Raw genomic sequence first — 17,012 nt, forward strand, 5'->3', positions numbered from 1 at the left:
ACTCCTGGACATAGTAAATGGAGAGGTGATTTGAGGAATTGAAAAATAATTAAGAGCAGACAGATGGGCAGCAGACCAGGATTCAAAGTGCCACCAAACAGATGGTGACTTTAATTTTTTTCCCCATTCCTCAAGTTGCTTGTCCCTGGAGGCATGTGCAGCAGACCAAGATAAATAAACCCCAGATTCTGGAAGGAGGATGGAAAAGAGAGCCTCAAGGAACCAGAGATAACCAAGAAGGTCATGGAGAAGGAGGGCTTGGGAAAGTAACCCCATAAAATTGTTTATGAACTTCTGGCTTCAACCCCAGGTGTGCATACATGAATCTAATGCTCGTTAGCTCACAAAATGCTTTGATAGCTAAATGAGCAGATACATGAGAATGCAAGTGCCAGACTGGCCACTGTGTGGTGCATACGTGGACAGAACAGAATTGTACTGCAAAGGCTATGAAGACTAAACTGACATTGAAATGACAGTGAACAGAAGGTGAGTTGGAACTTGCAGCTCAAACATCCAGATACAGCGACTGCTAAAGCAAAAATATTAATATGTTCCATAGGATTGAAACAAGATTCAAAATCTCATATTGTATTATTCGAAATGCCCAGGAAATATTTTTTAAGAGTTCAGCATGTGAAGGACAAGAGAAAAGAAGCTATTATTAAGATTCTTCAACAAGTGATCACAAACCTTCTTGAAATAACATACAGAAAAAGCAATGAAAATCAAAGCCTGTTACTTGAAAAGACTGATAAAATTAATAAAGTTCTATCAGAATTAACAGGGACAAAAATAGAGATACAAATGACTAACATCGGGAATAAAGGAGAAGGTAGCACTGTAGATCCCACAGACATTAAAAAGATGAGAAGGAAAACCTATAAACAACTTTACATGCATAAATTTGACAACCTGAATTAAACAATTCCTTGAATATTACAGGTTACCAAGAATCACACAAGTTGAAACATATAACACAAATAGCCTTATAAATATTAAAGAAGTTGGATTCACAGTTTAAAATCTTATGACAATGAAATCTTCAAGCCTAGATGGTTTCACTGGTGAATATACACAACATCTAAACAAGAAATAACACCAATTGTACAATATTTTCCAGAAAATGGAAGAGGAGAAAACACTTCCCAACTCATTTTATGAGACTAGCATTACTATGATATGAAAAGATAGTACAAAAAAGGAAAACTATAGACCCATTTTTCTCATTCACATGGACACAAAATCTCCTACAAAATATTAGCATATTGAATCTAGCAAATTATAAAAAGACTAATACACCATGACTAAGTGGGCTTATCCTGGGAATGCAAGACTGGTTTAATATTCAGAAATGAACCGTTATAATTTACCACACTAATGTTATAGAAAGGAAAAAGAAGAGACATGATCATACCAATCGATACAGGAAAAGAATTTAACAAAATTCAACATTCATTCTTCATAAAAATTCTTAGGAAACTAGGAATATAAGGTAGTCTTCTTAACTTGATTAATGACAACTATAAAGGTGTGAGTGCACGTGCACACACACACACCCCAAATACTACAGCTGATATATCATATTAGTGATGAAAGACACAATGCTTTCTCCCTAAGATCCATAACAAGTCAAGGATGTCTACTCTTATAACTCTTATTCACCATCATAGTGGAAGCAATAGTCAATGCAATAAGTCCAGGAAAAGAAACAACAATATAGAAATGGAAAAGTAAAAACGAAGATTGTCTGTACTTACAGACATGATTGTTTACATAAAAAACACAAGAGGTGTACCCAAAACCTCAAAATCTCTAGAATTACTAGTGAGCTTAGCAAAGTCACAGGACACAAGGTCAACACACAACATGTCAATTATATTACTAGATGTTAGCTACGTATAATTAGAAACCAATATTTAAAATAATATACCCTTTACAGTAGCTCTCCCGACCCCAAATGAAATACTTAGGTGTGAGTTTACAAAAATTGTACATTATCTTTAGGCTGAAAAGTAAAAATGCTGATGAAAGAAATCAAGGAAAAACTAATAAAGTAGATTGGCAGGGTCAATACGGCATAATCGTCAACTCCTCCAATAAAAAATCATAGCAGATTTTTGTTGTTGTTGTTGATGGAAACAAACTAACTAAAATTTATACAAAAAGGCAAAGAAACTAGAATGGCTAAAACAATTTGGAGAAGAGGAATAAAATTGGAGGAATTACTATATTTGACTTTAAGACTTACTATAAAACTATAATATTCGAGATAGCATGGTTTCATCAAGGGATAGACACATAGATCAATGGAACAAAATAGAGAAACCAGATATAGACTCATGCAAATATGTGTGAGTGATTTTGATAAAGATGCAAAAGGAATTCAATGGAGGAAGGATAGTGTTTTAAACAAATGATGCTGAAACAACTGGAGAGCAATAGTCAAAAGATATATAATCCTTGATCTAAATCTCACACTTTACACACAAATTGGTTCAAAATGAATCATAGACCTAAATGTAAATATAGACCTCAAAAAGCTTAAGAAAAAATATGGGAGAAAAATCTTCATGACTTGGGGTTAAGCATATGTTCTTAATATGATATCAAAAGCATAATCTATAGGATAGAGAAACTGATAAATAGGATTTAATCAAAATTAAAAATTTGTTTTGCATAAGGCACTTTAAGAGAATTAAAAGCCATTGCACAAACTGGGGAAAATATTTGCAAATCACACATCCAAGAAAGAACTTGTCTATAGAATTTATAAAGAACCCTCAAAACTCAACAGTAGGAGAACAAACTATCTGCTTTAAAATGGGCAAAAGATTTTTAGATTTCACTAAGAGAACGTACAGATGGCAAAAAGCACATCAAAAGATTTTCAGTATCATTAGGAAATGCAAATTAAAACCTTAATGAGATAGTCCTACATCCTACTGGGACAACAACAAAAAAATGCTGACAATAAGAAATGTTGGTGAGGATGCTGAGCACCTGGATCTCTCATACAATGAGAATACAAAGTTTTTTACAAAGTTAAACATACATTTATCATATGATCCAGTAAATCCACTCCTAAGTGTTCACCCTAGAGCAGTGCTTCTCAACTATGGATTACTTTTGTCCTGCATGGAACATTTGGCAATTACTGAAGGTATTTTGGTGTTATAGCTGGAGAAGTTCTACTGAAAATTCTACTGACATATAGTAACTAGAGGCTGGGATATTGATAAATACCCTACAATGGCCAGGACAGTACCCTCACAACAAAGAAGTACCTGATCCAAAATGTCAATATTGCCAAGATTGAGATATTTGCTCTAGAGATAGAAAATGTATGTTTATGAAATAGATAATTATGTAATAATACTTGTATGTATAAATATATACACACCTATATACAAATATAGCATCTCTACTCACAATCATCAAAAACTAAAAACATCTCAAATGCCCATCACTAGGAGAATGATTAAATAAATAGTAATACATCCATATAATGGAATGCTACTTAGCAATGAAAAGGAGTAAATGTTGGATGCATGTGACAACTTAGCTGAATCTGAAAGACATCATCTGAGTGAAGGAAGTCAATATCAAAAGGTTATGTATTATAAGATTCCATTTATACAACATGTTCAAAATGACAACACTATAGTGATGGACAGTAGATCATTGGTTGACAGGGTTTATCTGAAGGGGAAGAAGATGATTATAAAGCCATATCATAAAGGATTATTTGGGGATGGTTAAATTGTTCTGTATCCTGATTGTGGTGGTGCTTACACAACTCTATACATGTGTTTAAATTCATTGAGCTATACATTCCTAAACAAGGTCATTTTACTGTATAATAATTAAAATGTATCATCTTTCTATGTCTAGACTTCTCCTTTGTGTTTTTTGTTGTTTTTGTCTTTTAGGGCCACACCTATGGCATATGGAAGTTCCCAGGCTAGGGGTCTCATTGGAGCTGGAGCTGCCAGCCTACGCCACAGCTGCCAGCCTATACCACAGCCACAGCAATGCAGGATCCAAGTCACGTCTGCGACCTACACCATAGCTCACTGCAACACCAGATCCTTAGCCCACTGATCAAACCCACATCCTCATGGATACTAGCCCGGTTCCCAACATGCTAAGCCATAATGGGAACTCCCTAGATTTCTCTTTTGTTATGGCAAACTATAAGCTAAAATGGCTATATTCTCTAAGGGTTCCCTGTATTATAACTTTGAAGTTGTTAATTTAAACAACTGCCTGAAGATGTTAATTTAAAACAAAGCTTATTAATTCATGGTAATACTGGTGTGGTTTCAGAACAGTTTCCGCCAGCAACAACCCAGTTCTCTCACTGTGATGAAGTGCTCTGCCTTCTGCCTCAGACTTCAGCCACTTGGGATCTGTCCAAGGATCCCTCCCTGAGCTCCCACTGAAAGTCACCCCTTCCCTTTCTGGGTTCCCACAGCAGTATGTTTCCCCCTGCTACACATTATGCCTGTTGGTGTAATTATCTGGCCCTGTGACCTTCTCCCCGACCACGATGTGATTAGGAAGGCAGAAACTGTGGCTTATGCATCTTGGAATTTCTGCAGCACCTGACCCAGTATCAGAGCTTGCTGTATATTTGTAGGACTGAGACCCCTGGTTCCCAGGAGCATAAGCCCACTGGGACCAGCAGCAGAAAGAAGGGAATTTGCCTGCAATTTATACCAAGTAGGCAGCCTATATCCCTGGCCTGAGCTGCATAATAAGCAAGGAGATGAAGCAAAGGACTGAGTTGGACCTCTAGTGTCAGGGAAGATGAACAAAGCTTATTAATTCATGGTAATACTGGTGTGATTTCAGAACAGTTTCCCCCAGCAACAACCCCGTTCTCTCACTGTGATGAAGTGCTCTGCCTTCTGCCTCAGACTTTAGCCACTTGGGATCTGCATTACTGCCTTGTAAAATTGATGGGCAGTGGCACCATCTCTTAGTTTAAGGAATTTCTGCCAGCCTTAGCAAAAAAAAATGTTAGTTTCACAATTTCTAAGGGCATTCTTTGCAACAGAAAAGTGATTAAAAACTGGACGAGACTGAAACAATGTCCATCTCGAGTCCTTAGAGTTCATCTGTCTGGTCTCCTCCACGCCATCAGCTCCAGATGTGAGCTCATCTGCTTCCACAGGTGAGGAAGTCTTATTTATTATTATATTGGAAAAAGGTTGGAAAAAGGTTGGGAGGGGTTAATCAACATGAGTGTCTTTTTCTTTGATCACCCAAGAAAGTGGTTCAGATCAAAGTCTCATGTTTTCTAAACTGCCTGAAGATGTTAATTTAAAAAAAATCCAACCTGCTCAATATTTTGTCTTAAAAGCCTCTCTTATTGAGAAAGGTGACAGTAGCAGATGCATAATACCTATGTTCATCCCCCCATGTACTTTATATCATCTCTAGATCACTTATCATACCTCATGCCACGCAAATGCTATGTAAGTCATTGTAAAAACAATATAAATGCTATGTAAATAGTTGCCAGGGTGCAGCAAATTCAAATTTTGCTTTTTGGAACTCTCTGGAATTTTGGGGGGAAGGAATATTTCTGGTCTGCAGTTGGCTGAATCCAGAACCTGTGGATATGGAGGGCCGATTACTTTAGGCAGACAGTTTGGGCAGCCTGTGGGACATCATTCAGCCAGGTTCTTCTCTCTGATTTGTTTTAACCCAGAACTGATCCCAATTCCTCTCACTTCCAATTCTTCATCTGTCACTGGCTTTTCAACCATCACCACCATCCATCTCCAGAACTTTTTTCATCTTGCAAAACTGAAATTCTCTACCCATTAAATAGTAATTCCTTTTCCTTGGTCCCCGGCAACCACCATTCTACTTTCTGTCTTTAAGATTTCATTTACTCGAGGTGCCTCTTAGGCATGGATTAAAATAGTTTACCTCCTTTTGTGACCAGCTTATTTCACTTAGCATAATGTATTCAAAGTTCTTCCATGTTGTAGCCTGTGTCAGAATTTCCTTCCATTTTTAAGGCTGAATAATATTTTATTGCATAGACAGAATATTAAAAAATAAACATTCTTTTGCATGTATACATCACATTTTTTTGCTTATTCATTCATCCGTCAATGGACACTTGGTGTGCTTCCACATTGTGCCAGTTGCAATTAGTGCTACTATGAACATGGATGTACTAATACTCTTTCAAGCTACTGTTTTCAGTTCTTTGGATATATGCCCAGAAGGGAAATTGCTGGTTCACATGGTAATTTCATGTTTAATATCTTAAGGAATTGCCATATTACTTACCATAGTGGCTGCTCCATTCTACATGCTCACCAACAGTTCTCAAGGGCTCCAACTTCTCCATATCCTTGCCAACACTTGTTATCTTGGTTTTGGTTTTTGTTGTTTTGCAGTAACAGCTCTCCTAATGGGCGTAATGTATGATCTCATTGTGATATTGGTTTGTAGTTCCCTAAGGATTAGTGATGTTGAGTATCTTTTCATATGCTTATTGCCCATTTGTAGATCTTTGGAGTAATGTTTATTCAAGTACTTTGTCCATATTGGTACTAGTTGTTTGGATTTTTGCTGCTGAATTTTAGGAGTTTTCTATCTACATATTCTGGATGTTAGTCTCCTCTCAGTATATGATTTGTAAATATTTTCTCTCCTGCTGTGCATTGCTTTTTTCCTGTGTTGATAGTGTCATCTGATGCACAAAGGTTTTAAATTTTAATGAATGTCAATGTGTATAGGTCTTGCGGTTGCTTATGCCTTTGATGTCATATTCAAGCAATCATTGCAAATCCAGTGTGATGAGGCTTTTCTCCTGTTTTCTTTTCTGAAAGCTTTACAGTTTTAGCTCTGACATTTAAGCCATTGGTCTACTTTGAGTTAATTTTTGTATATCATATTAGATAAAGGTCCAATTTCATTCTTTTGCGTGTGGATATCCAGTTTTCTCAAATCCACTTGTTGAAAAGATTATCCTTTCTTCATTGAATGATCTTGGCACTCTTGTCAAAAAAATCATTTGAGGAGTTCCCGTCGTGGCGCAGTGGTTAACGAATCCGACTAGGAACCATGAGGTTGCGGGTTCGGTCCCTGCCCTTGCTCAGTGGGTTAACAATCCGGCGTTGTCGTGAGCTGTGGTGTAGGTGGCAGACGCGGCTCGGATCCTGCGTTGCTGTGGCTCTGGCATAGGCCGGTGGCTACAGCTCCGATTCAACCCCTAGCCCGGGGAACCTCCATATGCCGCGGGAGCGGCCCAAGAAATAGCAACAACAACAACAACAAAAGACAAAAAAAAAAAAATCATTTGACCAAATACATAAGGGTTTATTTCTGGGCACTCTTCTATTACATTGGTGTATATGTCTGTCTTTATGCCAGTACCACCCCATTTCAAGTGCTGTTGAATTGTAAATTTTCAAATCAGGAAGGGTGAGACCTCTAACTTTTTTCTTCCTTTTCAAATTTTTGGCTATTCAGGGTCCCTTGAGATGCCATGTGAATTTTAGAATGAATTTTTCTATTTCTTTAAAGAAAATCATGCCATTTTGACAGATTGCATTGAATCTGTGATGGCATTAGGTAATACAACATCTTAAAAATATTAAAGTTTCAATCCATGAATACAGAATTTCTTTCCATTTTTAGCTTCCTTAATTTCTTTTTTTTTTTCAGAATATAAATCTGTAACATTTTTTATTGAAGTGTAGTTGATTTATGATGTTGTATCAGCTTCAGGTATATAGCAAAATTATATATATACATATATATATTCTTTTTAAGGTTCTTTTCCATTATAGGTTATTATAAAATATTGAGTACAGTTTCCTGTGTTATACAGTAGGTCCTTAGTGTTTTTCCACTTTATATATAGTAGGGTGTTTCTGCTAATCCCAAACTCCTAATTTATCTCCCCCTCCATTTCCCCCTTGGTAACCATAAGTTTGCTTTCTATTTCTGTAAGTCTGTTTGTTTCATATATAAGTTCATTTGCGACAACTTTTCAGAGTCCAAATATAAGCTGTATCACGTGATAGTTACCGTTCTCTGTCTGGCTTACTTCCAGGACCAGGCTTGCAGGACTGAGAAACTGCCAAGGGTGATGCTCACCACACTTAGGGAAGTTCGCTGCTGTTCTGAACACTGGATTTCTCCTTTCCATCTGGTTCTCCACTTAGATATTGATTTAGATGCTTGATAAAGAAGTGTCAAGGGCAGAGCAGGTGCAATGTTCCATATACCACTCCATCCATCCACATGCTTCTCTTAGGTCATCAGGCACGTTCTACATCTGAGGCCATTTGGCCTGGAAAGCCACTGGTCCAGTTCCCCTGAGAGGAGAGCTTTGTGAAGCAGTTGGGTGAAGTACAGACTCTCAGATAGCAAAGCACGTCCTCTTGCTGCACGTCAGGAAATTCCTCTGCCTTTTTCCTCCTAATCCCCCACCCCTAGCCTCACTCTCATCTCTGGCCCCTGGCCTGGAGACAATGATCGCAGAACAATTCTAAAGCAACTGTGAGCTGATGATGGCTTCTGCTGCATTCCCTCTCAGAGACACCAGACTTTGACATTAACCTCTGGAAGTTAGGGTAAGTGCCAAGCCAAAGGAAGCAGTCCCAAAGGCTGGAATTTCAAGGTAGTTATAGCACATTGGGGAAATGTGTATAGCCAACAGGAATAGAAGCTTCTGGAGCTCTCTCCCCTGAAAAGGCAGCTGTCTGTATCCCCTACTGTGGCATCCAGTTCTAGAGATATGCATCAGTGCACCCAAAACCCTCCGTAAATGGAAAACTCAGAACACAGCTTCTCACACTGACCCCATCAGTAAGCACACTGGAACCCACAGAGTTGGTTAAATTCAATTTCCTGCAGAAACACAGAGACTTAGTACAAAAGCCACCTTCTCTAGCAAGCTGAGTTGGGTACCCCAGGTGAGTGCTCTGTTAACATCCCAAATTTCCTCCCTCCCAGCACATGGCCCACTTCAACGTGCTGCTTATGCAGGTCTCATCTATTAGTCAGGGGGCTGAGGGCCAGGAATAGGTCTCATTGACACTAGAACCCCCAGAATCTAGCACAGTACCTGGCACATAAGAGCCTCTCCTCAGTGTTTCTGAAGAGGGGTTGTGGCAGGTGTGTGCAGACAGTCCACAAAATCACACTTCTATCAACCCATCAGGGAGTCTGGAGTTCTACTATTGGGTATTTATTTCTTTGGCTTAAAAAGTTAGTCCTATGCATCAAAGGATGCCTTTCCAAAACTAAAGTCTCATTAGGAAGGAGGATGTCACAGATTTGTGGGCATTGGTTTAAGATGAGCCCCGAAGAACGTTGGCATGAGCCAGGCACTTGTGGAGAAAGAATGAATGAAGGGAAGGAGGCCCTCCAGGGCCTCCAGGGCCCAGAGGTTCAGGAATGAGAGAAAATCACCTATGGCTGGAACACTACACCTGAAACTTGACTTCTATGTCACTTGGAGCTCTTTCCCCTTATTAAATCCACATTGAAAAAAAAACAAAAACAAAAACAAAAAAACCCTGAAACATAGTCTTCAAATGAGTCAGGTGCTAGAAAAACATCACCTGACCCAAGACGGGTCCTCAGGGGACACTGCGGGACAGCTATGTTAGACTATCATCAGCTGCACGCTTACTTCTTTTTGCGTGGCTCTGGCTTGCACGGGGCAGAGAAGGTAGCAGCAAAAGAACAGGGGGAAAAGACGAGGTTTTACCACTGCGGACCCCGCCACCACCCTTCACAATCTGGGCTCATGGAATTCAGAGCCGGGACTGACTCTTCGTCCTGGACTGGGTTTGGAAATGCAATCAAACACCAGATAAGAACTCTTGTCCTCTGTGTGGGAGGCATGAGTCCATGACCAGCCCCAGGTGCCTGAGCTGGGGCTTCGAGCATGCATGGGGCACACACAGGATGTTTGCGCCTGCTTCCTGCTCCGGGGCCAAAGCCACTCTCAGAGGCAAGGGGCCACAGTGGGGTCCTCAGGTAGGAAAAGGGCCACCTGAGGTAAGCAGGACATCACAGTTTTCCCTGCCCTGGGTGAGAAGGGCTTGCAATTAACTTTGGGCCACTGCGTTTGGTGCTTAAACCAGCTACCACCTACACAGGTTGAGAAAAGGAAGAAAGAGCAGTTAAAATGCAGGAAAGAGGGAAAAACCCCACCTCGCCCACTTGACAGGCTCCAACTGCCACTGCCAGCCGCCTGGGAGGTGGGGACAGTCCCGTCAACGCCTGGCCCCAAGGCTGGGGTTGCTGTGGCGAGCACCCCATCAGAGCTGGAGCAGCAGGGGCCTTCTCCAAAGCACAAAGGCAGACAAAGGCCTTGCAAGGGTGCTCTCTGGCCCTTCCAGAATCGGGAGGCTGCTCCCCAGGCTGAGCCACACGGAGGGAGTGGGCGGGGTGAGGATAACTGTGGGAGAAATGAAGCAGAAAGAAATCTCTGTGACAATGACAATTTAAGAGACACTAGATAACCAGCTTGCTGGGTGTTTCTAAACCTTTGAGGGGAGGTGAATCAGTGGAGCGGTCATGTGGAAAATTCCCTTTCTCCCCAAGACACCGCCACTCCCATGCTAAGGTAAAGTCATCTTTTTCTCGTGAAAACCTTCCTTGCTAACAGGCCAGGATTCTATCGGGCTCAGAGAAGAGGCCAGTTTCTGGGAAGTTGTATTTTGTAAACTTGGGGGGCTGAAGGGTTGGCCTGTGTCATTCACTTGGGGACTTTGCGTTTCAAGAAAGACTCATGTGTGTCCAATTTTCTAGAACATCATTAGCTGGAGAAAAAGCCGATCTGGCCAGACCACAGTGATGAAGGGGCGTGTGGGAGGGACGCCTGGCATTTTTCCTTCCATATCTGCCAGGATCGGTTTCCCCTAAGCATTCTGGGGCGGCGTGAATACTTGGCAGTGGCTGGCAAGCAACACTAAGGAAGCTTCCAGCAGCACTCCAGCCCTGCAGGCCTCCAGTCAGTGGAGCCTTCCTGGCAAATTGCTTCTACACATTTTCTTGACCTGGGCCTCAGCACCCCCAAACTGTGCCATCCCCTGTGATGGGCCCTGCATGTGCCAGATGGGCAAACAGCAGATCCGCAAACTGCACTGCCTGTGTCCTCAGACCAAGGTATCATCCGCCTCGCCTCAGTCCTCCCTTCTGCCAATCAAACAGAGAACAGCTGGAACATTACTGCTACTACTGGTGCCACAGCCCCGTCAAAGGACTGCACCTTAGGGGAGCAGAAATTCAAGACGGTTCTATGTATTTTCTTTTTCTTTTCTGTTTTTGGCCTCCCCAAGGCCTGTGGAGTTCCTGGGCCAGGGATCAGATCCAAGCCACAGTTGCGACCCAAGCTGTAGCTGTGGCAATGCCAGATCCTTAACCCATCGTGCCGGGCTGGGAATCGAACCTGCGTCCCAGGGCTCCCAAAATACTGCCAATCCTGCTGGGCCATGAGAACTCTGGCTCTATGTATTTTCGAGCAGGCAGCTTGGTTCTTGTTACCAGTTTATACAGTTGAAGTGGTATGATATCGGATCTCAACTATAAAAAGGCTGGCCTTGACCTTCACGCTGGTGCCTCCAGCCAGAGCCCTTAGGTAGAGCAGCCCAGCCAGACCTGAGTGGGGAGATGCCTTGCAGGGATCATTCCAGGCACCTGCTCAGCACCCCTGGAGTGGAGAAGCCTCACTCTGAGCCAACCCTCCACTTACAGCAGGTCAGCCAAAGCTCCTTTAAGCAGCTCGTGTGACCTGGCGGGGGGAAGCAGCACGGACCAGGAAGGCCACTTTCTCCAGAGCATCCTCCTTGCTTTCCAAGGAGGTAGGGAAAGCTGGCAGGTGATGGCCTCAGGATGTTTCAGTCATGTCAGACCCCTGCTGGGCTGCTACCTCACACCCAGACTGGAAATGGCTACTGCCAAGTGTGTAAGGCACTCCCAGGAGAACAGAGTGAGGAATTGCGATCATTTATATTTGATTTAGAAAATGAGGGTTCAAATGCAGATTGGCACCGGGAGGCCAATTTTCATCACTAAAAAGAGGGCCCAGAAAGTCCCCCTGGTGGCTCAGCGGGTTAAGGGTCTGATGTTGCCACTGAAGTCACTTGGCTCACTGCCGTGGTGTAGGTTCGATCCCTGGCCCTGGAACTTGTGCATGCCAAGAGCACAGCCAAATAGAAAAAAAAAAAAAGAAGTCCCAGTTTTTAATAGGAGACAGTCCTGGGAGGTTGGGAGTGGGGAGGGCAGAGAATATCTGGACTAAAAAAAAAAGCTCGCTAGGCAAGGCAGAGCCATTTGACTGAAGAAAGGATTGGGGACTTGATTCAAAAATAGGTTAACCAATGCCTGGGTTTGCCTGGGGCAGTCATGGTTTATGCCTGTCATCCAAGCTTCATGTTCAATGGTGCTCCCCTTCGCTCTCAAAAGAAAGTCCAGATTCTGCCATCTCCCTGTTCCCAAAGATAAAAAGAGTTATGACTGGAAACTGATCCAGAGAGGGACAGAAGGACATGGGGTCTCAGAAGGTTCATTTGGCTGAGCCTGAAGGAGAGAGACCAGGAGCAGAGGACCAGGGCGATTCATTCACAAGTTTAGAATTGCAGGTTTGTTGGTGATATCCAGGCACAGAGTGTGGATGCTGGATGGGTCTTTGGAGCAATCTAATTCCCTTCCTCTTTTACCAGAAGTGGACACTGGGCTCAAAAAGATCAAAGTGACCTGCCCAAGGTCACATGCTGGATCCGGCAGAGTGAAGACCAGACTTGCCCTGGGTGACCCACGCCCAGGTGCTCTGTTCTGGGACAGAAGGCAAAAGTGACTCTGAAAGATGCTGCAGAGGGAACAGAGGCACTGGATCTGGGGTGGCAGCCGCAGGATAGAGCCACAGATTGTGGTTGATGAGGGAGGACAGAGATGGGGGAGGTTCAGACCTGCTGAGTGAATTTGAATGTGGGGCTGGGGTTCTGGTTAGATCCAGAGCCATGGCGGCGTGGGGGGTGTGGGTGGGGCAGAGGTGTTTGTGGGCTCTCCAGGGTAGTGACGGCAGAAACTTTAGAGTTAACTGGCAAGTGGAAATAAGAACAAGTGAAGAAACAGGTTAAGCGTTGAGGATGGAAAGTGAATGGGGTCATAAGTCATGTATGGACCCTAAATCTCTCCTGTGGCTCAAATCGTGGTGAAATCTCCAAGAGGCAAACCTCAAGGATGGCTGTCCTACCCCTTGGCATCCCTCTCCTAGCCTTTTACCAAGGCTGCAATGGTGGGAAAGTCCTTGGTCATTGACAGCCTTGACCTCTACTTGGTATTTGAGGAAACTGAGTCACTGAGAAGCCAGCTCCCTCCTGCCTTAAAGGACTTCAGCAAATGAGGTGTAATTCACGATGAGGCACAAGGGTGACTGCACACCAGCCACAACAGTACACCCGTGGTTTTGTCAGTCTTACCTCCCGTGTGACTCTGATGAGGCCAAGGTGGTGGATTGTCTGTGAATATGCTCATCTGAGCGGAGTCCCAGGAGGAAGCCCAGCCTGAGGGTCCAGAGCATTGGCCTGGTGGCCCCAAGTTCTACTGCCCGATGACTAATGGTGCTGTAGTGGGAAGCCACGTCCCCTCCCTGCCCTGCTCTTCTGGATTGTCACCTGAAGGTTATGGCCTCTGCCATCTCCAAAGCCTCACACCCCGCCTATGTTCCCAAGGGCATCAGACTTCAGCTGGACCACTGTGTGTTCATCTTTTCATCTTCCCTGCAGGCCATGTCTAGAGTGCCTGCACAGGTCAAAATGAAGTATCTGTCCTCGGGTCTCAGTTATCTGGGACCCTGTACAGATGCAATGGTATGCATGCAAAATATCAGTTTATTTTATTTTGTTTTTAGGGCCAACCTCGAAGCATAAAGAAATTCCCAGGCTAGGGGTCTAATCAGAGCTGCAGCTGCTGGCCTTTGCCACAGCCACAGCAACACTGAATCCAAGCCGCATCTGCAACCTACACCACAGCTTGTAGCAATGCCGGATCCTTAACTCACTGAGTGAGGCCAGGGATCAAACCCACAACCTCATGGACAGTAGTTGGTTTCTTAATCCACTGAGCCATAATGAGAACTCTCAAAATATCATTTTAAAAAACATATTCAGAGTTCCCGTTATGGCTCAGCAGGTTAAGAACCATGGGAGGATGTGAGCTCAATCCCTGGCCTCGCTCAGTGGGTTAAGGATCTGGTGTTGCCACAAAGTGTGGCATAGGTCACAGATACAGCTTGGATCCCATGTTGCCATAGCTGTGCTGTAGGCTTCAGCTGCAGCCCCAATGCAACCCCTAGCCTGGGAACTTCCATATGCCACAGGTGCAGCCATACAATAAACAAACAAACAAACATGTTCGATTTGGACCTGCATTTTGTTTTGCCTGCAACAGTTTTTCACCCAACCAGGTGGAGTTAAATATTTAAGTTGGCTGCAGAGAACCTACAGAGTGGGCTCACCCAAGTAAACATGAACTTGACCACAGGCTGACAGTAGTCAAAACGATCTACTGTCACCCTGAGCAAGTTCCCCCGCAGAACAATCTACAAAAATTCTGCATGCCATTATCACACCCACATGGTGCTCTCTGATATGTGACATGAGGAAACCTCAATCTCCTGAAAACAAAATCATTAAACAGTTTCAGTCTATAAGAACTGAGCACACGTTTTTGTTCAGTGAAACTTCTTTGATGGTGCCGGGTTCAAATACCTGCAAATATTGAGAGAACACCCACAGACACAGCCCTCGGTTACGACAGTCACACAGTCTGCAGGGACCAACTGGGAAAAGGTAAAACATTGAATGTCACTAGAGATCCTTCCAGGACCCTGTGGGCTGTCTTAACCCTCTTCAACCCCGGGTTGTCAGTTGCTAACCAAATGTTCAGCCTGGTGCAGGAGGAGCATCAGAAGAGAGGCGAGAATGTATGAGGAGGAGGAGGAGGAGGCTTTTGGGGGCGGGGGCGGGGGGGGGGGGCGCTCACTCTCTCTCTCTTTCTATGGACATGACGAGAGAGGCTGTGGTATTCCAAGCTGTGGCGACCACAGGGACAACTAGAAGCAGGACTTTAGTCTGGTGTCCTGGCTCTGGGCTCCGGGCTCTGCCCTTCATGCATAGATAAGGTCCACACGGAGCTCACCAGCAGGACCAAGTGGCAATGGGAGAGAGATGAGAGACAGACAGGAGGAGAAGAACAAGAGAGAAGCGAGGAGGAGGAGATGGACAGAATAGGAAGAAAGGGTCAGAGGCCAGAACTTTTTTTTCTTTTTATGGTCATACCTGTGGCACATGGAAGTTCCCAGCCTAGGTGTTGAATGGGAGCTGTAGCGGCCAGCCTATGACACGGCCATGGCAACGAGGGATCTGAGCTGCCTCTGTGACCTACACCACAGCTTGTGGTGACTCTGGATCCTTAACCCTTCCATCAAGGCCAGAGATGGAACCTGCATCCTCACGGACACTTTGTCAGGTTCTTAACCCGCTGAGCCACAACAGGAATTCCCAAAGGCTAGACTCTTGACTAAATCAAGAGGTTAAGAGTCTGGGATGCAAGAGTTTCTCCAAGGTCACAGCAACACAGCCTGTCCCTGGAAGGAAAGGTCTTTGGGGAGTGGCCCTCAGGCTGGGGAACTGAGAACTGAATGTGGAAAACCTCGAAAAACCAAGAAAAGTTTCTGTGCCTAAATGGATGTCATTCAAGGTCAGGGTATTTGACCCAGGATGCTTGTGTGCCACATCTCCCAGGAGAACCCCACATTTCTTCTCAGCCCTTCTGTATAAAATCAACATCACCGAAAGCTTACCAAAAAAACATAAACCAAACAAACAAACAAACAAAAAAAAAACAGACCGAAAATATCACGTCTTAGGCAAATGAGTTGGAAATCCCTTCTAGTGATGCCTTTTTTTCCCCTCCCACCCATTTCTAAAGTCAGAGGACACCTGGTGTGGTATTTAGGTAAAGAAATGCAATTCCTCATACATGTGGTTTTCTGATGGCACAGAACTGAAATGACATCATGGAAATTGCAGATGCCTCTGGGTCAGTCTAAGTACAGCTTCTAGGGCCACAGCCGTTGCTGGAAAAGTGTGAATGTACTTTGGTGAGTTGCTAGTCTCTACTGCTTTTGGCTGTCAAAGGCCTCAGTTTTCATTAAATGCAGGCAGGCTGCAGGCCAGGCTTTCCCATGCTTTGGGCTCGCTTCAGCGTACCACCAAATGTAGGCTAGCCCACCCCTGTGTTCCCTGGTCCTTTGGAAGGAAAGACAAGAATGGTCACCAAGAAAACAAAAAGGTTGTCTCCCATTCAAGGGCAAGGAGTTGATAACATAATATCCCCTCCCAAAAGGTTTCCACAAACAGTCTCATTGGTGGCATGTTCTCCATGGCGACCAAAGTGGGGATGTGGCAGGACACAGAACATACAGAATCCTTTGTCTTAATTAAAAAGTACAGTGAGAGTCATGGAATTTGGCCAAGCCTCATAAATCCACTACAAGAATCAAGGCTCTGTCACTTAAGCTTAAATAGAACCAGCCGAGCCCTCTGGAGAATTAGATTCCCTGCTAGTGGTTGACACCCACTTTTCTGTCACTTGGCTGTGCTCCTCGGACAGCCACTGTGCTCATTAACCAGCAACCCTCCTCCCCACCGATGACAACCTTATCCCCGAGGAGCACAGAATTCAAAGATGATAAATTTACTCCTGCTCGTAGCAGTGAAACTCTCCTCCGGGCAATGAAGATGCTGGGGGCCTTTGAGAAATCAGTGCTTTGTGTGATAACATACCTTCTTTAACAAAGCCTGGTCTTCTAGGTCTGGACAGCTGTTCACGGCCAGGAAGAACTGCTCTAAAGTGACTGGAAAGGAAGAAACAGAAAGGGTGAATGATGTCCCTTTGGCCCCCAAGTCCTTCTATAGGGAGAACATTGTGGTGATAACACAGAGGGAGGTGACACC

The 17,012-nt window shown here is 43.8% G+C and overlaps 1 protein-coding gene across 24 annotated transcripts in view; it reads right to left on the reverse strand.

Annotated features, from left to right (window-relative positions):
* ACOXL (acyl-CoA oxidase like) overlaps positions 1 to 17,012 on the reverse strand; it is a 359,990-nt gene that overhangs the window by 36,629 nt on the left and 306,349 nt on the right. For 21 of the 24 annotated variants that reach the window (XR_014839628.1, XR_014839629.1, XR_014839634.1 and 18 more), the window contains one exon: positions 16,842 to 16,912. Coding sequence is in view for 9 of the 24 variants with exons in the window: in XM_085016057.1 (XP_084872183.1) it covers positions 16,842 to 16,912 (71 nt within the window). In the remaining 15 variants the exon portion in view is untranslated. Of the gene's footprint in view, positions 1 to 8,061; positions 8,352 to 10,200; positions 10,448 to 16,841; positions 16,913 to 17,012 lie in introns of those variants that run through there. The other 3 variants (XR_014839642.1, XR_014839638.1, XR_014839627.1) reach the window with 2 other exon arrangements.

Source organism: Sus scrofa, chromosome 3 (genome assembly GCF_054392235.1).
Source record: "Sus scrofa isolate SSC_HxYL_T2T_F1_AM1 chromosome 3, Sscrofa_HxYL_maternal_Yorkshire_Landrace_v2.0, whole genome shotgun sequence".
NCBI lineage: Eukaryota > Metazoa > Chordata > Mammalia > Artiodactyla > Suidae > Sus > Sus scrofa.